Here is a 21,567-nt window from a genome sequence, read left to right on the forward strand (position 1 = left end):
CCTTGAATTGATCTTCTTCATATTGAAGTGGCAAGCCGGTAGGATCATTCTTTTTTTCCCCCTCTTTTCCCCCACTTTACAGTCTTTGGATTACGGACATATTTCTCCATTACATGAAGCTGGACCCTAAGGAGGAATTCCTTAAAAGTGAACTTTAAAAAAAAACTTTAACAAAGGACCAAAAGGACTCTTAACAAAAGGGCTCTTGCACAGAAAAATCACAGCATTGATTTATTATTTAATTGTGGGCATTTATTTATGTTGTGTGTTGTATTAATTATTTTGTCCCATTTCCCCTGTTCCCCATTTATTCAATATATTGTTGGTACAAGATTTTGCAGTCTTTGGTCTCGTCATTCACACCATCTAGGCTCCATAAAGAACTATTTCTTCTGCGCGTCAGTCAGTAAACTCACCCATTGCAATAAAACTAGCCCTTAAATAACTTTGCGTTACAGTAGCTGCTTTGCAATTCTCTTGTCTGAATCCCTCAGCAGCACATTTAAAAACTGTGAGGTTACGAATCTCTCCCTCTCTTTTGTTGTGTATGTGTGTACATCTGTGTGAGAGATTGTGTGTGTGAGACAGAGAGAGATGGTGTTTAACAAATCAGATCACAATCTGCAATATCATTTGGCAGGGATGGAGAGCACAGATAAAAGAAGGATGAAGATCAGTGAACCATGGAAAGCTCCACACTGTTCTCATGAAAATGTCTCAAAGAGAAAACTGCAGAGGTCATAAAACTGGTTTCACAAGGAGCAAAGTCAACCAGAGACAAAGTGCCGGCAAACTGACCATAATGTGATATCAATGACAACGTTTTTAATTAGAGGAGAGTTCAAAACTGAGTCTCAGAAAATAGATGCCATGAATAATTGTGATCATATTTAAGCAGCACTGTTCATAATAAGTTAGGGTGACCATATTTTGATTTCCAAAAAACAGGACACTTTGCCCAGTCATGAAGAACTTTAATAATTCTCTTTGCTTAGAGAAAATTTTAACATTTTAAACAATGCTTTCTCTGTGCAGTTAATGAATGGTGAAATAAAAATGTCATATAGGCTCTTACACATCAACAAGGGTAAAAAAATAACTTAAACCCCTCTGGATTTAAATAATGGTGCAGAAATATGGCCTCATCTGTATAAGACGTGTGCGCAATGGTTTCTGCTGTTTCTGTTTTGTCTGCAAGCCACTATTCTTCCATCAAAGTACTGAATTATGAATACATACATGAATCTTTTCTCTGCTCCATGGTTACTTCCATCTTCCGTGACTTCCACTGAATGTTACACTATCACACCATTGACAATAGCTTCAGTCTTGGTGCAGGCGCTGCTGAACCTTGCAGCATCCTTGTTTTCCTCAGGTGTAACAAAGAACTCAGTTAATTTACCAGATTAATTTTTATTTTTTATTATTATTTTATTTTCATTTTTTCTTTGTTAGACACACTAACGTGTGTGCCAGCTCTGCACACGGTGCACTCCACCTCCCATTTATTCCGGCCAGGATGGTACGAGGGAAATGTCTTTTCCAGTTCATCTGAAAAGATGCACTTCCTCTTTGGCATCTTTTAAACGTCATCAGGCCCGCTGCTGTGCACTGTCTGTCCTGTCTGTGAGCGCAGAACAACCACTTAAAACCAGCAGCTCAGAGACGATGTCACACACACGGATCCTCTGTTGGCCTATAGGAAAACCCGCACATTTTCATCAATCTCGAAAATCCTCCTGGACGCTCCTGACAGAAGGTGAAAAGTGGACTTGTCTGGGGAAAAGAAGACAGCTGGTCAGCCTAGAATAACTGTAATGTAATGAGGGAGAAGTATAAATGAATAAGTTTAGTATAAGTATATACGTTTATGTTAAGAAGAAGATTTTTGAGAGAAATCAGGAGGTTCTAGCAGGTCTTAGGTTCAGGGAATTTACGCAAATTTGCGCAGGCTTAGTAATTCTAGTGTTAACACTAGAATTACTAAGCCTTTTTTCCCCTGGTGCAAGTCCCTACTACTAGATTTATTAGCCCTGCGCAAATTTGCGTAAATCCCCTGAACCTAAGACCTCCTAGAATTACTGGCTTTTTTATTTTCTGGTGGAAGTCCCGAGGTGTTAATCACCCCTGTTGAAATTTTCACAAGTCGTCAGCTCGATTCTCCTCCTGCTTTTGTTGTGCAAACCACCCATTATCTTTGAGGCCTGGCACATTTGCATTTGTTCACTCAGAGTAGCTCCGATCCAAGGCAAGAGAAAAATCTGTGTTACAACCCTCAAAAATGCCTGCTGTATCTATACAAAATATCCCACACATTGACTGACCTGCAAATATGAAAGACACACATTCACAATATATGGAAAAACAAGTCTGTTTAATTTATAAAAAAATGTGTGAAAACAGAATCAATAGTTGCTAATACAATGACATGAGTGGCATATGTGATCTCTCCAGCTTTGTGTGTTCTCTCCTCTGCCTGTTCATGTAAAAATAGAAAAAATTAAAAAACAAAAACCATAAAAAATAAATTCTGTCCCTCAGTTCTTTTGCCACACTGCAAAAGACGGCACTGTGTGGGTTGAGGAGGACATTGGAATGCCCAGGGCAGAAGCAAATCGCTCGTGCTTCACTGCGCAAGCTGGACCCACAGAGTCTGCTAAGGTTTGTCATTGCCATATTACATATGATATTTATATAAACCCATTTAGAGTGAGCTTCATGTAAATTTACCATTTTCTAATTGTTTTAATTACTCCCCACCAGGGAGTGTACGGTCAATCAAGCCCACAGAGCAGAGCAGGACTGGAATTTGTCAGTTCATGAACTGATGGCATTCATTTCAATCCTGTTTGTAAGAGCAATCATGTGTCCTGTTGGTGCCATTGTGGATTGCTGGTCAGAAAGATTTCTGGTACCAGTAATCAAAGAGACAATGCCCCGAGATAGATTCATTTCAATTATGCAACACCTTCGATTTGATGACAAGGACACGCGGGCAGAACGGGTGAAAACAGACAAATTTGCGGCGATCTCCGACATCTGGACACGCTTCAACAAGAACTGTGCTAAGAGTTTCACTCCAGGAGAACACATAGATGAACAGCTGTTCCCTACCAAGGTTCGTTGTCCATTCACACAGTATATTGCAACCAAGCCAGACAAATTTGGGATCAAGTTCTGGATGGCCACGGATTTGGACACCAAATATGTCTTCATGCAGTGCAAAACAACGTTACTGGGCACGGTGAATAAAGTCCGGCGAGAACTTCCTCAACTTGCAAAAGACACTACACAGCGAGAGGTATTCTCCACTTCAGTGCTTAGAAGTGTCTCGTGCCAGGCAGTGCCAGGTGCAAGACAGCTGCAACAGGAATCGCAGCAGGTTAACCTGTGTCAGAAATTCGCGACTCAGAGTAAATAAATGCAAATGTTGCACACACACAAACGCAGCTAATCTGTCTTTATTAGTCCCACAGGTGGAAAATCTGCATTGTCATTGCAGAAAAGTGGACAGTGCAAGACAAACGCAGCAAAAATAATAATAAAAATAAAAACTGTACCAAGAGTACAGTATAGAAAGTGCACTATACAAACTATCTGGAAACATAAATATGGACACGTGTATTGAAAAATATTGGTGTGTGTGTGTGTAACTAGACTATGCATATTATGTAAGGTGTGGCTATATAAATATATGTACAACTCTGTGTATATATGTTTATGGACATGCATGAAATGTAGTGACAGGGATTGACAAGAACTAATATTGCATATGAGAAATATTGCACATAGAAACTACCATGGTGTATTGCACGCTGCAGGTAAGGAAGGAAAGTAGCCTTGCAGGGAAGGAAAGACCTGAATCTCTCCTGGTTGGGGGTTTGGGGGAGGGTGTGTTTGCACAACAAAAGCAGGAGAACAATGGAGCTGAAGCCCTGTGAAAATCTCAGCAGGGTGCTAGGAGGTGTTAGGTTCAGGGAATTTACGCAAATTGAAATTTGCACAGGGCTAGTAAATCTAGTAGTAGGGACTTGCACCAGGAAAAAAAGGCTCAGTAATTCCAGTGTTAAAATGTAAGAAAACAGAAAGCACATAACAAGGTTCTGTTGAAGGGTCAAACACCTCAGCCACCACAGTTTGATTCTTGATGTCTAAGACAATTTGATTACACAGCTGCAGCTATAGAACATAAAGCAGGTCTGAGACGCTCCTCTTCCTAATTGTTGAACTGAACGAGTTTCTGAGAAATGAAAGTGTTTTGGTGAGAGTGTGGCTACAAATTATTATCACAAGTATTTCCAAAAATTTTGCAAATTTTTTATTGAATTTGAATGTTGACCGTATGAAATCAGTTTAAAAAGTTTAGAGCAGAGGTGTCGAACTCCAGGCCTCAAGGGCCGGTCCTGCAGGTTTTAGATGTGTCCTTGATCCAACACAGCTGATTTAAATGGCTAAATTACCTCCTCAACATGTTTTGGAGTTCTCCAGAGGACTGGTGATGAACTAATCATTTGATTCAGGTGTGTTGACCCAGGGTGAGATCTAAAACCTGCAGGACACTGGCCCTCGAGGCCTGGAGTTCGACGCCCCTGGTTTAGAGAGTCTGTGGTGTTCAGTCCTTCAAAGTTGTGAGGCTGATATGGACTCAAACTGTTTCATTGATAATTTAAAACAGAAATTGTGACCAAGCAAGCAGAAGATGGTTGCGAAATACAAACTTATCCAAAGGACACACCTGTGCATCCTTGATAATAGCTCCTCCAGCAAGTCTCCTCTCCTGTCTCCTTTCTTCTCTCACTCCTCTGAGTTAAAACATCCTTTAACATGGTTTACTTGGTTTATTGAAATTGATTTGCAGATCCCAAGCATTTGGACACAGGAGATGAGGAGGCACAAAATTGAAAAATGAAAACTGAGGACCTCTGGCTCTGCTCAGACCTAAACTGTGAGCATTTAAAATTTGTTCTGTAAAAATAGAACCAAATGAAGAGAAATGCATTTTCTTTCCAGATTACATCACTATAAACAATAATATTCAAGACACTGGTTAATGATCATGAAAGACATGTTATAAAACTCATACTGGACTTTAGACACTGCACATATTTCACTTAGAGAGTTTATTATGTTGATGTTAGCTTAAAATGCATTGAGACATAATTCAGAAACACTTTTAGAAACTTTTAATTGCTGAAGTTTGCTGTGTCACAATAGTGACTGCGACTTAAATGGTTCATTAAAGGTATTTAACAACAGTCATATTTAACAAGAGAAGATTAAAACTTGAATACACATCTTCTATCAGATTAAAATAAAAACAGTGTGAAACTCAAAAACTGTTAACATTGCTTTAAAGTTCTCATCTAGTTTATATCTACCTGTAAAACCAGATGAGATGATATTGATAATATAACAACAGTTTCCTCTGCTGAGTTGATGTTGTTGATCAGTGGCGTCTGAAAGAAACAGCAGAGTCTCCAACGTTTTCATAGTTTATTGAAACATCATCTTCATCTTTGTCATAATTCACCTGCGGACAACAAAAACAAAATATAATCAGAATCACAAAACTTTATTAATCCCTAAAGAAATGATGTGGTTACATGATGATAATGACATCATTAATGTTGCTTTGGCTGTTTGACCTCAGGTATTTGAATTTGTCCACCTTCATGACCTCTCCTCCTTACAGCATCTCTGTCACACTGGTCTCCCTCTCATTCACACAAGTTCTCTCCAGAACACACCTCCACCTCTACAGGCTCTATTTCACCTGTTTCTTAATGTTGTCCACAAACATCATAGACCACAGACTCCTGCCTGACCTCAACTGTCAACCTACGCATCATCATAAAAATGAGAACAAAATAAAGAGCATATTGATAGATTCCTTTCAATACTTTGGATTTTCTTTTCTTTTGACAGAGGAACAATTCAACATAAGATGAACAGTAAAAACAGGTAATAAAAAATTAAAATAAAAGCTAAGGAAGATCATCAGAACAAAAATTTGAAACTCAAATACAACTCAAAACTCTAGGACCATGGCACTGAATCGTGTGGGCTGTTCAATAGTCTAGCAATAGCAATAGTTGTAGTTGTATGTTTTCTATCCAGCCTTCTCTTAGAGCAACTGCTCATATCATTAGCAAAGACCTCCTGGTACCAATTATATTTTCATTAAAAAAAAGGAAAACTAATTTTATTATACTGTAGCTGGGCACTGTCCCAAAAACTGGTGTTTCTTTAAATCTGTTGGACCCATTAACAATATTCAAAAATTGTCTTTCCATTAAATGCAAATTCATTTTTTCAACAGTTTGAACTATGTTATTTTAAAATTGACAGTAGAGCAGAGGTCACTGCAGCATTTCATCATCAACACGAACCTGAAAAAAGCTGTCTGATATATAAATAAAATAATAACAAACAAACAAAGAAACAGATATCATTAAACAAGACACCTTATCTTGGTTTTCTAGGTGTTGCTGATGGTGACATAGGAAACTTCAGGATCCACCTAAACAATGAAGAGAAGAACATGCTGACTCCTCAGTAATATCCATCCATCTGCTTATCCTTTTCAGGGTCGCAGGGGGTGCTGGAGCCTATCCCAGCTGTCATAGGGCGAGAGGCGGGGTACACCCTGGACAGGTCGCCAGTCTGTCGCAGGGCTAACACACAGGGACAGACAAACATTTGCACTCACATTCACACCTATGGGCAATTTAGATTTTTCAATTGACCTATCCCCACAAAGTGCATGTCTTTGGACTGTGGGAGGAAGCTGGAGTACCCGGGGAGAACATGCAAACTCCACACAGAGAGACCCTGGCCTGATGGTGGAATTGAACTCAGGACCTTCTTGCTGTCAGGCAGTGGCCCTGAGAGGCCAAACGGACTGCAACTTAAGAAAACAAGACCAAGTTGGGGTGGCTGTGGCTCAGGTGGTAGAGCAGGTGAGCTACTGATTGGAAGGTTGGTGGTTCAATGCTTGGCTTCCCCAGTCTGCATGCCAAACATCCTTGGGCAAGATACTAACCCCAAGTTGCCCTCCGATGCGTTTATCGGAGTGTGAATGTTGGTTAGTTTGCACTTGTGTTTAGAAGTGCTTGTGTGAATGAGGCATGTTGTTTACAGTGCTTTGACTACTGTGGGAGAGTAGAAAATTGCTATATAAGAATCAGAAAATGCTGCAAAAGCACACAAAACACAATAGAAATAAGAAAAATGACAACAGAAACAGGATAAAAGAAAACACAAATAGGAAAAAACAGATTTCCAAAAGCAAAAGGGATAGTGTTCCTGGGGAGACAATAATCTGACGGACCAGTTGCAGGAACCCAAAACATGCTAGGTGTGTTTTATCATGATTCATATAATACTGATGACGGATGTTTAGGCTAATAGTCAGGCTAACACATTTACCTCTCATCTTTTCTTTCCTCACAAAACCGATAAATCCTCCACTTCTTTTAAGTGTCTCCCAGCGCAATTCTTAGCATATTTTGGTTCCTGCAACTGGTCCGTCAGGTTATTGTCTCCCCAGAAACACTTCCCTTGTGCTTTTGGAAATCTGTTTTTTTCTATTTCCATTGTCGTTTTTTGCTATTTTCATTGTGTTTTGAGTGCTTTTGCAGCATTTTTCTTATTGCTGGTGTTTTCTTAAGTTGCAGTCTGTTTGGCCTCTCAGGGCCACCATACAGCTGTGTTCCCAGTCTCCACTATGGCCTAATCTCCTCATGTGTATTTAAAGCCCCAGTTTGCTTCTGTTCTTTGTTATGTTCTATGTTCCTTAGAGACTAGTTTGTGAATTCCAGGTTTTTAGTCTTGCCTGAGTTATTTTGTGTTTTGCATTTTGGTCTCCTAAGTTCAGCAATAAAGCTGCTCTTTGAGTTTTACATGGATTTGAGTTCTGCACTTGGATCCTACTTTGCTTGCCAACAGTTATCCCTGAAAATATGTCTCACTGTCATGCAACAAAAACAACTCTTCATTCATCACTTTAATTCCTCATAAATGATGTCTCAAGATATTGTATTTGTGTTTTGACCTCTCATGGTGTGGTCTACTGATTTTATTTTTGGTCTAACTTTCTTATCTTTTGGATGCCTTTTCAGTTAGTGTCATGCATTTACAATTTTCTAGAGAATAAGAAGAAGTGTTTTTAACTCTGGGTGTAGTGGGTGATCTCACCGAGCTCTGATTGGTTTGAGTCTCTGCAGGGTTTGAACTCAGTCCCTGAAAAACAGACATAGTGCGGTTACATCTGGTGGAAAACCATGTCTATGAAGGCAGTTTAGTTCTTGTTAACACTCCCTCAAAGATGAGCGGTTTATTTAATTGTCTTTTTAGTGGCAGATATAGGAACATTTAATTAAATGTTTCAAAACTCACAGGATTTTTATTCTTCTGCATTTTCTTTCCTGGAAAGACAAAAACAGTCAACTCTAACATTCATAGAACGACTTATATATGTTTTATCTGTAAATGTTCTCACCTTTCATTCGTTTCCTTATGATGAGATACACAGCTGTTATCAGCAGTGCAACCAAACCAATAGCTCCATTGATGTACCACGAAATAGCTGCGAAAAAGCAGACAAAACAAATTTAAAACATTTTTGCATGGTTTTCAAACATTTGGAGAAATGTTTGAAAAACTTTTCACACCATTTAACAGCCATGATACTCATATACATTTATGTTAAATTACAAAAGTGGACAATGTTTCCTGCCAAAACAACACTGTCATATCAAATGTTACATCTTATGATTCCTATAGGATAAGTAAATGATTTTCTCTCATCAAAATGTAAATAATATTAATTAGGAAAAAAGATGTAAACTAAAGTATGAACTCCTTAAAACTCTAAAATAAAATCGATGTGTTTCTCCTGCTTAATCATCATAATCTTACGTGATTTTGAAGGATTGCTGATTGGGTTTGTTTCTGATTTTGTGCTGCTTTCAGTTTTTCTCGCTGGTTCCTTTGTTGTGTTTGCTTCAGCTGAATAAATGACAAAACCAAACCAAAAAGTGTTTCATTATTTCACAAGTTGTTAATAGAAAAAAAAAAGTTCTTAAAAATTTGAAATCAATCAAACTAATATTTGAGGTCATCTTAAACTGCTGATCATGAGCTCACCTGTTTCCACACCTGAGGGCTGAGGGCTGAAGGTAAATGACTGCACTCTTCCTGTGTCTGTATCAGTCACTTCACACTTCACTGTGTTGTATCCTGCTGAGTAAATGGGGTAATACTTTATAACAGAGAGAGAACATTTCACCTCAATAATCAGTCTGTCTGGTTTAGTTGTGGCCTTTTCACCGATCTGTCCAAGTTTGATCAGCTGTACTGTTAGTTTCTTGAAATAAAAAACCATGTAGTACCGTCACAGTTATTCTGGTCATCACATTTAGAGTGACGTCATCAACAACTTCATTGAAGAAAACCGTTAAAAAACATTAAAATACAGCAGTTTTTACAATAAGAGTGAAGATCAATTTAGAAACAACTTTATAAACATGCTTCCCTAAAACAGCAGAGGATGCTCAGCTGTCTTATTCATGTTATAGGTGATTGTAATAATATTGATACGATTATTACTTCACTGCTATTAAAATGTTTCCTCTATCCTTACCTGCAATCTGAATCATCAGCATCAGACACAAAAACATTTGAATCCCTCTGAATTCATCCATCGTGCTTCTCTGTCTCACTTCTTTCTTGTTCTCAATCTCAACTGTCACAGTCTCTGAACTGATGACTCTTTAGGACGGTTTGTACTTCCTGTCATTTGTCATGTTTCACCACAAATTTAGCAATTTTCAGTCCTCTCTTATTTATGTTGATGATAATGTTACACAGCTGGAGTAAATCAGCTTTTCACATCTCTGAAACGTTTTTTTCTAAAGGAGATTTATATGAAGACTCAGCAGGTTCATATTTTTGTCATTCTCACAATTGATTTGTGACACTGAATTGTTTGACATTGAAAAGAAAATAATGAATAAAGAAGTCGAATGTGAGAATTTTCTTGGGAATAATGCTGCTCCCCTTTTTTTAATATTTTAAATCAGAAGGCACTTAACCAACATAAGTGAGATGAATTGATTTTACAACTGCAGGTACAGGAAATATAGCAGATAATCTATTCTATTGGAGTGAAACCCAACAGTTCCTCATCGTTAATCTTAAGTAATTTCCCCCTGAAGAAGTCGAGGGGAAGTGTGTTCGTTACAATGTGGTCTGTGCTGACGGACGTGGGTTACTGACCTGGTAGCCTGGCTGCCCCTGGGTGGGTCCGGGATGGGCGTGAGGTTCTGGGGGCACTCCGTCTCTGGGCTGGGGCCCTGGCCAAGCCTCAGGGGCTTGGGTCCTGGTTGGTGTGTTGCCGGGGTTGTGGGCGGGTGGGTGTATGGGGGCCCAGTCCTGGCGCAGGGTGCCGCCTGTGCATCGAACCACCTGGGGGGCTCTTCAACTGGTGGGGGAGGTTGTCAAATCCTGCAGGAGATTTCCTCTCTTCAGGAACTCTCTCTGCAGGAGGGGGAGATACAGGAGAGGTGGAGGAAGATCTCAGCCTGGGCGTCTATTGTCTTGTGTAGTCTGGAAGATGAGTGGATGATGGGGTGGGTGCAGTTTTCTCTGTGGTGGGGTCGGGTGGACTGTCCCGGGCTCTGTGGGGCTGGGCGGCGTTGCTGCACTGGGCCCCGGTCCGGATGGGCCTGGGCCCCCTTTCCTGGCGGGTTGCAGAGTATGGGGTGCCTACTGGGGTCAGCGGGGGAGCTGGCCCCAGGGAGGGGTCACTTGCCCCTCCCTTCCTTCCCTCCCCATCTCCAGCTGCCTCCCTCTTCCCGCTCCACCACAATCACCCACACATGCAGGGCCTTGGGGTAGGGGTGTGTCACCAGGGTGCAGAGGAGACATCCCCCTCTGTCCCCTTCTGGCTGCCTCTGCCTCAATTTTATCCCACAACTTAGACATTCACATTACTCACACTCTCATTACACATACATATAGGATCTTGGGGTGGGCACGCTACACGGATTCCAAATTACCATCAGGGTGTACACCTCACCCCTGGCGTCGTTGCCCACCTCTCAATTTTAAATACACGTAGACATTGAGGGCTAGCAGGAGGGACTATACGCTTACCTGCTGCTCTGGCAGGTGGCTCCATGCCCTCCTGGGTTTTAAATGCACCTTAGAACACACATACATCAACACTACATAAGAGCGGGTGGAGGGAGGTTTGAGTCTTCCCACACCCCGTTCTCTGCGACCTGCTGGAGCGGGGGCTAGGAGGAGGAGTTGGCCGTCCGACTGGGGTCTGGAATGTGGGGCCTCCTGCTGCTGCGGAGTCGGGGCAGTCTGCTTCTCCCACCGCAGGGAAAAGGGTAACATCACCTGGGTCTGGGCGCAGTTTCCCCTCCAGGGCAAGGGGTACCTAGACTCGGGCTTAGAGTACGCTTGGGGAGTGTGATTGTGTGTACAGCGTCTCTTTATGTCCGTCTCCACGTTGGGTGAGTGTTGAGTAATTGTATATGAGAGCATGAGGGTGGGAATAGATGTTTGTATCTGTGTGTGCCTGTTTGTCTGTGTCTTTATGTCAGGTTGGGTATCAGACGCCACCTCTCTGGGGACATCTCAGGCCCTCCAAGGTTTGGAGGCCCATCTCCCCCCACCACTTCCCCTGCCGGTGGCAGACGCCCTCAGACATCGGTGCGTTGGTGGTTCTTTGTGTCCGGGGGTGGGCGCCCAGGTACCCACCGGCTCACTCCTTGGCGGCTGCTTATCGGGGCCTGGAGCCTGGGGCTCGCTCGGGCCACTTGGGATGGGGTGCCCTCGGCCTCTCAGCCCGGGCTCGGTCACTCAGGCACAGCTGGCTGCCGGCGGAGCTCACGGGCACGTCACTGCAACCCCCGGCTTCTGCTCCGCGGCTGCTGAGTGACCCCTCATCTGGGACTCTCCTCAGCTCTTTCTGGGATAGCATGCGCTGCTGCCCTCTGTTGGTCTTCCTTGGTCTCTTGTGTTCTGGGGGCCTCTGGATGTCTGGAGTTTTGATCTCCTCCATACCTGCTTCATGCCCTGGAGGACGGGGCAGTGGCCCCCACACCTCTAGCAGATCATTACATGAAGGAACCTTTTAAAAACAAGCGCTTCATGCTCACAGGTGCACACACGGGTGATCACACACACAAACTACACCCTTTTGGCTCCTACCTCAAAGCACACTGTGCGCTGTCGATCCCACGTGCTGCACAATAATGTTTAATATTTAGTATTTACTGTCATATTCCCATATATCATTGTGATGTTGTTTATTACTCTCGTTTTCTTCTGCTTGCTTTCTTTTTTTCTTTCTCAACAGGTGATCCAGGTGATCGATATATGTATTTTTTGTCTGCTTATTCTGTTGGTTTTTGGTTTTTGCCCTTCTCCCCCGTCCCTCTTCTCAGCTGTTTTTCTTTCCCTCTTTCTTTCTCCCCTTTCTTTCCACCAGTCAAGTCTGTCCCGTATTCAGCAAGTCAAAATAAAATAAACAATAAAAGGTGAATCAAATGGACCATTACGGCAAGGCTGGGATGGTCCATTTGGTAAAGTAAATCCGTTGGGCATCTTTCTTCGCCTTTAGACAATAATTCTGATGGCAAAAGAACCAAACGGGACAGGTTTAAAAAAAAAAAAAAAAAAAAAAAAAAAAAAAAAAACAATGTGGTAACAACAGGCAGCAGAGCTTTGAGGGTTTAACATCCAAATGAAGAGCTGTCTAAATGACCTCTAACAGATTCACAGCTGAGATGTATCAAATGACCAATAAATATGCTCATTTTACTGTTTTTTTAAGAATCTGCTGTTACAAGTGAAAATCTAAAAAAAATTAAGGGAGGGTAAAGTCCCCAAATGTTTTAGGGTCTTAGCAACACTCTTGGTTTCCGACAGACTGTGATGGGCAGGAGAAAACGGTAAGTGGTGAGAATAGAGGCTGTGGTTGAGGGTTTATCAGCAGCAGCATTAAACAACAATCTGTGAAATTGGTAAATAAATATGCTCATTAATATGTTATATATAATATATTAATATAAAATATGCTCATCAATATGCTCTAGTGTTTATAACCCTAGGGTTCAGCAAATTAAATTCAACAAATATATCATGAACACATTATTTGTGATAACCAGTGTTTCAGTCACAGGCCTGTTATTAGCATGTTAATGTATAGAACACTAATAAAAAGGAGCAGATATACCCAGATATACTCAAACTATCTTTAGTAATGTAAAGAAATAAAATAAAAATATACTCAAGCAAGGGAAAAATGTGCAAACTGATTTTGAGTTTGTTTAAGTAAACAACAGAGCAGAACTCTGTAACAAGTGCAGTATAGATGGAAGGAAGGAAGGCTGGTATGTTGAACACAGGATGACTGAGGCCTTCTAGTGGATAGAAAGAAAGAATATTGTATTAATTTTTTAATTTTTTTCTTTAATTTCTCCTGCAGGCACTTTAATAAATAAATAAATAATATAAATACATCTTATTTACAGATAAGATGGGTTTTGATACCGGTTTTATTCAAGTTACACAGTGGATTTTTTTCTTTTGGCTAAATACAAAATAAGAACAGTAAAAACAGGAAACCCAAAATCAAAATCCAGCTTGATGCAAGGAAGATAAGATTAGTTAGAGAAACTATCAAAGCAAAGGCAGTATACTTAAAAGGGCAAAGGGAAGACAAGGCTCAAATTGGGAAGCAGAAGCCGGTGAATGTAAATACACACAGCTCAAGGCAATCACAGCAGAGTTGGCAAAGGTGTTAGTAAAGCTAACAGGAAATTAAAGAAAACTAACCAAAATAAAATAGGAAATGAAAAAAGACAAATAAATCTAGAGACAAGACTAACACCTAACATAACAGACAGAGGAAAAGCACGTAGGCGAGATGGAGGGAACTAAAATCAATAAGAAAGAAATTCAAACACTTAAATGCTGGAACAATAAAGTACTCAAGGCCTCAAAATTTAATAAAAAGTGAATATAGTAGAACAATAACTAAAGCACAACATTAGTAGAATGATAATGATGTCATAACAGGAATTTAAAACTTAAATATAACACAAAACCCGGAAAATGAATGCTGTGGGCTGTTAGTAATCCAGCTGCCACCAAATGCCAGTATTTGGTGTAATAGTCCTGTTTTCTAGCTCATAGCTGTTAAAAAGTAGTCCTGGCAGAAATTATATTTACTTTAAGAAAATTTAAAAAACAACAACAACAACAATTTAAAAAATTAGTTATGGATTTTTCTGTAAACATGGTTGGTCTGTACGGCTTTCAATGCGTGTCCTTCCGCAAACCTCTCCTCACCAAAGATAAGAACAAAACCAATATTAGCTCAGAGTAGTTAGATAAATATAGTTCAATTAATTTGATTATTGATTTGTGATTTTTACTATTTGGTTTTGCTTTGCTTTTGCTTAATTGCGTTAATAAAATTTCCTGCAATTAAAGTCTAAATTGTGGATGTTCACTTTTTAACCCTTTGTGAAACAGTAAAAGTCTGACTATTATTCTTTATTAGTGCTAATAGCTCTTACATGGTACCCTAGCCACATTAATAAAAGATAATCTTTCCTTGGAGCTGCTGTCCAAGCTACCAAAACCATCCCAAAAATAACAAGTGCCATGATCAATAGGGGAGCTGCCAAAGTGTTTTGCTGAGAATCTTCTTTAAACAGCAGCAGAGGTCAGCAGCAGGTTTGGCTCTGTAATAATGACCAGATAAATCATTTAAAACACTGATGAAGTTTCTGACATCCTCTCTTCACCCAGCTTCTTGTTCTGTCACTCAAGTATGTTAGTTTATTTCACTCAAATGTATTTAGAGAAAAACAAAACAAGCTGGTAGTTGCTACACATACTGCTAAAAGATTAACTTTTATTGGATGAATATGCATGTAATGGATATTCAGGGAATAAATACAAATTATAGTGTATTTTGGATTTGTAAATGTTCTTCTTCTTGTTGATTTGTTTGTTGTTTTTGTGTTACTCGAATACAATTTTTCATGTTTTCCTTCTGTTGTAAAATAATAATAATGAAAATAATAAAAAAAACTTTTCTACTTAAAAGCTTAAAACCCCTTAAATAAATATGTTAGTCACCTTAAAAAGTGGATCATGATCTTACCTGTTTCTCACCTGAGGGTTTGAAGGTAAATAGCTGACTGGAAAACATAATGTAATAATGAGAGACAAAGATGGCACAAATAGACGAATTAACATTGTAGCTTTTTTGATTATTGTTATATTTGTTTAATGTTTGTTTGTTTTAAGAAGTTTTTTTTTTCAAAAAGACAATTTGAGATAAAAATAGTGTGATATCAGTACTCAAAGGTAATACCAGAGAGTTAACCAAAGTGTGATGAACAATCAGACTTCATGTTTCTCCTAATTTGCACTGTAGATCAAACATTCCCAAAAGAACAGTTCGCTGTAACGTTCAGTCTGTCTGACTGAGTTTGAGCTCTACTATTTCTCTGTTCCTTGAAGTAACGGTCCACACAGTACCGTCACAGTTATTCTGCTCATCTATTATATTTACTGCCCTCTCGCACCTGGAGAAGAGAGACACGTATGGGAGAATGCTGTTTGTAGATTAAAGCTCAGCATTCAACACCATCGTTCCCTGGAAATTGGACAGGAAACTGCAGGATCTAGGATTGAGCAGCTCTCTCTGCAGCTTGATCCTTAACTTCCTGTCGGGCAGACGCCAAGTCGTCAGACTGGGCAGCATCACCTCATCCCCCGCCATAATGAACACTGGTGCTCCACAGGGGTGTGTACTGAGCTCTCTTCTGTACTCAATCTACACCTACGACTGCATGGCCACTAGCAACTCCAACATCATTGTGAAGTATGCGGACGACACTACAGTGGTGGGTTTTATCACCAAAGATTATGAGGTGATAAGCCAAGCTGACCTCCTCCCTTACAAGGAGGATGGTTCTCTTGGCACCAGTGTGCCAAGAGAGCCATCCTCAACGTCACGAAAACACAAGAGTTGATAATGGACTGCTGGTGGTGTAGGGAAGCATATACCCCCATCACCGTCAACGGCGCTGCTGTGGAGAGAGTGAGCAGCTTCTATTTCCTAGGTGTACATCTGGTGGAGGATCTCACATGGTCAGTTCACACAAACAAAACAGTGAAGAAGGCGCAGCAGCTCCTCTTCTTTCTCAGGAGACTGAAGAGATTCGGCATGAGCCCCCACATCCTCAGGACCTTCTACTGCTGTGCCATTGAGAGCATCCTCACTGGATGCATCACCACCTGGTATGGCAACACCGCCTACCACCACAAAGCTCTCCAGAGAGTGGTGCGGTGTGCTGAAAGGGTAATTGGAGGTGAGCCTCCCTCCCTCCAGGACATCTGCAGGAAGCGGTGCCTGAGGAAAACAGGTAGGATCATCAAAGACTCCAGTCACTCCAGCCATAAACTGTTCAAACTACTTCCATCGGGCAGGAGGTGCTGAAGTATCCAGTCCTGAACCAGCAGACTGAGAGACAGCTTTTTTCATCAGGCCATCAGACTGCTGAACACTTCATAATCACCTCACTTTCACTTACTGGAACTTCAACATTTATGCACTCCATATTGTACATATATGCCATTTCACAATATTCACTGCTTACCTCTGTGTATTTCATTTATATATATATATATATATATATATATATATATATATATATATATATATATATATATACACACACATATATACATATATATGTGTGTGTGTGTGTATATACATACTTAGTAATATGCATACATTCTTATATTTGTACATATGTTTATTCTTATAATTCTCATATTTCTTATTCTTAGATTTTGTTTTGTCTTTTATGTTTCTTGTATTTTGCACACCACTATTGCTTGTGAAGCTTGCACACAAGAATTTCACTCACATGCGCTGTACCACCGAACCAGTAATGTGATGTGACAATAAAAGTGATTTGATTTGATTCAGACAAGCAGAGTGACGTCATCTCCAGATTTCATCAAAATGGATATTTCATTCAGTACTTTTGAGATGATTGAAATAAGTTAGAATACATTACTTTTTACAATCAGAGTGAAGATAATTTTAGAGACAAGTTTAGAAACATGTTATTTACTGTAAAGGTTAGTGATTGTAATGATATGAATAGTATTTACTTTAACTGCTGTTAAAATGTTTCCTGTATCCTTAACTGCAATCTGAATCATCAGCATCACACATAAAAACATTTGAATCCATCTGAATTCATCCATCGTGCTTCTCTGTCTCACTTCTTTCTTGTTCTCTGGCTTGACTGTCACAGTCTCTAAACTGATGACTCTGTAAGACTACTTGTACTTCCTGCCATTATTCCTGTCAAATCTCACTTCCTCACCACAAATTTAACCATTTTCAGTTCTTTCTCAGATTTCCTGATGTTAATGTTTCACTGTTTTCTAATAATGACCTGATAAAATCAGAACACACAAGTGGCCAAAACATTAATGAGATTATAATGCTGAACATTCAATGTCTTTTTTAGGAGCAGCTTTTCACACTGGGCACATGATGAGTTGGTTTTTGTTCAGTGTGAGCTGAGCTGTGCAGCCCAACAAAGAGACGGCTTATGACCTGTAGTAAGCTAACAGGAAGTGGTGTGGAGAGAGTGGCTGTATAATCTTGAGTAGTTTTTCCAACTTAATTCAATTCAATTTTATTTATATAGCGCTAAATCACAACAAAAGTTGACCATATGACCAAGTGTTTCGGTGAAGGTTAGAAGGAAAAACTTTTAAGAGGACAAAACTTCCAGCAGAACCAGGCTCATGGAGGGGTAGCCATCTGCTGTGGTTGTGGGTGGACTATAAAAAACTGTGAAAATGGCATCGATGGATGTAATTCTACAAATACATAATAAATTATTAATGTTAACCAGCTGATTAAATAGTGCCAATCTATGTCTTTCACAGGCCCATTGGAAGCATCATTCCAAGTTATTTAGAGAAAACATGAAATAAGAAGAAAAATAAGAAACTGTAAACATCTGATGCCTGAATGAGCCAGGCATTCATTTAGGGCAAAACTAGTTGTAGGCAGGGATAGTTGGGGGAGACGGTAGGGGGACAAAATCATCACTGTTAATGTTATTTCTGTCATGATGTTTTTCACCTGGAAAAAAAGTGAAAAAAATAACAAATGAATAGAAAAACATTTTATTTCCAGATGAAATCATTGTAAGCAATAAAAAAGGAGAAACTAATACAGATTTAAAAGTCTAGTGATGCTATTTAACGGTCAATAAAGACATGCTACAAAACTCATAATGGTCTTTCAGGAATCTAAAACAAAAAACCAAACAAAAGCCAAGCACTACCCCCAATAATAAGGCAGTTCACACCATCAGCTTCAGCGCTTAGTTAAAAGTGAAAGTATCAACACACTATATACAAAACTTAGCAATTCTCTGAAATCACACACCCAAATCTGTCATAGATGGTTTGGAGGCCAAGGACGGGCCTGCTGCTGCTGTCAGTTACTGACGGGGAGTCTGCTGGAGAGGGTTTTTAAAACAGCCACTTGATGATGGAACCAATCAGCAGCTGCCAGCAAAATCCACCCACTGTGATTCAAAAGATGACCAGGGCCGTAACAATAGGATTAAATCTAATAAACTAGATAAGATTATACTGATAATACAACAGCAGTTTTTTTTCTGCTGAGCTGATGTTGTTGATCAGTGGTATCTGACAGAAACACCAGAGCCTCCAATGCTTTCATAGTTTATTGAAACATCATCTTCATCTTTATCATAATGTACCTGTGAAAAACAAGCAAACAAGAACAAAACAAAATGTATCAGATTGTGAGTCAATGTAAATAAATTGGCATTGTATTTATTATTACCTGTGGTTTCAGTTATATTCTTTCTATTAGTTCTTAGTTTTCTCTTCTTTTGTGTTTTTGAGTGGTTGTTCCTTTTCTCTCTTTATTTTACTGAGAGGGGAAAATGCACCACAATGACGTCCGACAAAACAAACTATATAATCTGAGAGGTGTTTTTATGCAGTTATTTTTACTTTTATTTTGAAGGTTTGTCACATGGTTTTTTGTGTTATTGCTTCCTACTTTAACCAACTTCATCTGTGCTTTTCAACTTTCTCCCCATATTGTAAATATTCCAGTTTTCCTTGTCCCTTTCTCCTGCAGGATTTACTGGATTTTGCTGATCTGTGTTTTTTACTTTTCTCTGTGTTTGTATGTGACATAAAGATAAGTTCAATGTTAATTTATAAGCAGTGTTAATTTAATTTCCCAAAACTCTCACGTGTGGTTTTTAATATCCTGCCAAGTTGTAGACATCTGACTCTCGTCTATCTGCTGAACCACTTAAGCTCAGGAAATCCAAAATAATCTCATGAACATCATCTGCAGTTATTAGAAAATAACAAGTATGAGAAAAACAACCGAAAGATTTTTAACTTGCTGAGTTACTTACTGTGGTTTGATCCATCTGTGTTTTCTGACCTAAAATGAGAGAAGTCATTTTTTCTGTTTCAAATCAAAATTAAAAATCATTCAAATTCCTCAATATTAAATTTACCTTTAGTTCTGCTCCATATGTTGACTGTCACAGCAGTGATTAAAAGTGTTGCTAAACCCACTGAGACAATAATGAACCTCGAAGATACAGAAAAATCTGAAAAAAAGAAAACATCCAAACTTGGCATTACATAATAAAAAACAATAACTTTATATCAAACAAACATTTTAAAACAAATATTAGATCCCATGAAACATTTTAATTTTTTTCTTTTTATGTAGTGCTTATTTAGGTTCTTCATTTATTTAATCTGGACATTTAAATCTAAATTATTATGTTCCACTAAATATTATGATTAAAAAGGATTACAACAGTATACATGACATAAGGATGTGTTTTGAGTGACTACCATGTGAATCATCCTTCATTGGTGTTGTGGTTGTTTCTGTTTCTTTTCTGTATCTTTCGGTTTTTCTTGTTGGTTTCTGTGTTGTTTTTTTGTCATCTGAATAAATGAAAAAAGAACATTCAAAATTTTTTCACATTGTTCGTGTGTTATAAATACAACAAAAACTATTTTGCCCAAACACCTGAAATACATCTAATTAATATTTTAGCTATTTTTACTTGTTTTAAACAGCTGATCATGAGCTCACCTGTTTCCTCATCTGAGGACTGATAGCTGAAGGTAAACAGCTGCACACTTCCTGTCTTAGCATCAGTCACTTCACACTTCATGTTCTCATATCTTGATGGATAAATATAGTGAGACTTCCAAAAGGTCACAGTAGTGGAGCAGTCAGTCTGTGAGGTCAGTATTTCTTTGTTATCTTTGTTCACATCTTGACCTTTAAGTAGCCAATTAACGGTGTGATGACACTGTCCATATGTCACCACAGAGCAGTTTAAAATGACCTCATCAGTGCCCATGTGTTCAGTTACTGGTAAACATAATGAAATAATGTGAGAACAAGGACAGAGCATTAATTTTTCTGCAATGAGTTGTGCTGAAAATTGAGATTGAGATGTAAATACTCACAACTAATAATAAAAAGATTAACCTGAGACTGATGAACCAGAGTGTTTAGAGTTTGTATTTCTCCTAATTTGTACTGTAGGCATGAATAAAGACCAACTTCCTCAAATGTGAGATTCTTAATAACCAGAGAACAGTTCGCTGTAACACTCAGTCTGTCTGATTTGATTTTGGCTTCTTCACCAATCTGTCCAAGTGTGATCAGCTCTACTGTTGTTTTGTGCCTTGAAGTAAAGGTCCACTCAGTACCGTCACAGTTATTCTGCTCATCTATCACATTTAGACAAAGCAGAGTGACGTCATCTCCAACTTTCATAAAAATGGAGGTTTCAGTTTCAGATACTGTTGAGAAGATTGAAGAGAAATATGAAATATAAATCAGAATGCAGCACTTATTACAATCAGAGCAAAGATTTTAGACTCGGGTTTGTAAACATGTCCCATGCTTCCCTAAAACAACAGAGCATGCTCAGCTGTCTTATTTACTGTAAAGGTTATTGACTATAGTAATACTGATAAAATTTAGTTTTCTTGCTATTAAAATGTTTCCTGTATTCTTACCTGCAATCTGAATCATCAGCATCACACATAAAAACATTTGAATCCATCTGAATTCATCCATCGTGCTTCTCTGCCTCACTTCTTTCTTGTTGTCGATCTCAACTGTCACAGTCTCTGAGCTGATGACTCTTTAAAACTATTTTTACTTCCTGTCATTAGTCAGATCCCACTTCCTCACCACAACTTTAGTAATTTTTAGTTCTTTCTTTCTTCTTGTTGATATTGAGTATGTGAGCTTTCCGCATCTCTGAAATTGATGAATACAGAGGACAGAGGCTGGAAGATCAAGGTGCGCCCGGTGGAAGTGGGGTGCAGGGGCTTTGTTGCCAGTACAACAGCAAAACTGCTTAGAGAGATTGGGCTCAGAGGACAGGCACAACGGCAGGC

At 39.3% G+C, this 21,567-nt stretch overlaps 1 protein-coding gene across 1 annotated transcript; it reads right to left on the minus strand.

Moving 5' to 3' along the window:
• Positions 1–18,239: 18,239 nt before the first annotated feature.
• LOC120433349 lies at positions 18,240–21,279 on the minus strand. Its single transcript, XM_039599482.1, has 7 exons — positions 21,181–21,279; positions 20,623–20,961; positions 20,240–20,524; positions 19,993–20,088; positions 19,644–19,739; positions 19,539–19,567; positions 18,240–18,860 (listed from the first exon to the last, which is right to left on the minus strand). The coding sequence occupies exons 1-7, from the start codon at positions 21,239–21,241 to the stop codon at positions 18,777–18,779; spliced, it is 990 nt and encodes a 329-aa protein (XP_039455416.1). The 5' UTR covers positions 21,242–21,279; the 3' UTR covers positions 18,240–18,776.
• Between the last annotated feature and the right edge of the window lie 288 nt (positions 21,280–21,567).

The sequence above is a fragment of the Oreochromis aureus genome, linkage group 15 (genome assembly GCF_013358895.1).
Source record: "Oreochromis aureus strain Israel breed Guangdong linkage group 15, ZZ_aureus, whole genome shotgun sequence".
Lineage (NCBI taxonomy): Eukaryota > Metazoa > Chordata > Actinopteri > Cichliformes > Cichlidae > Oreochromis > Oreochromis aureus.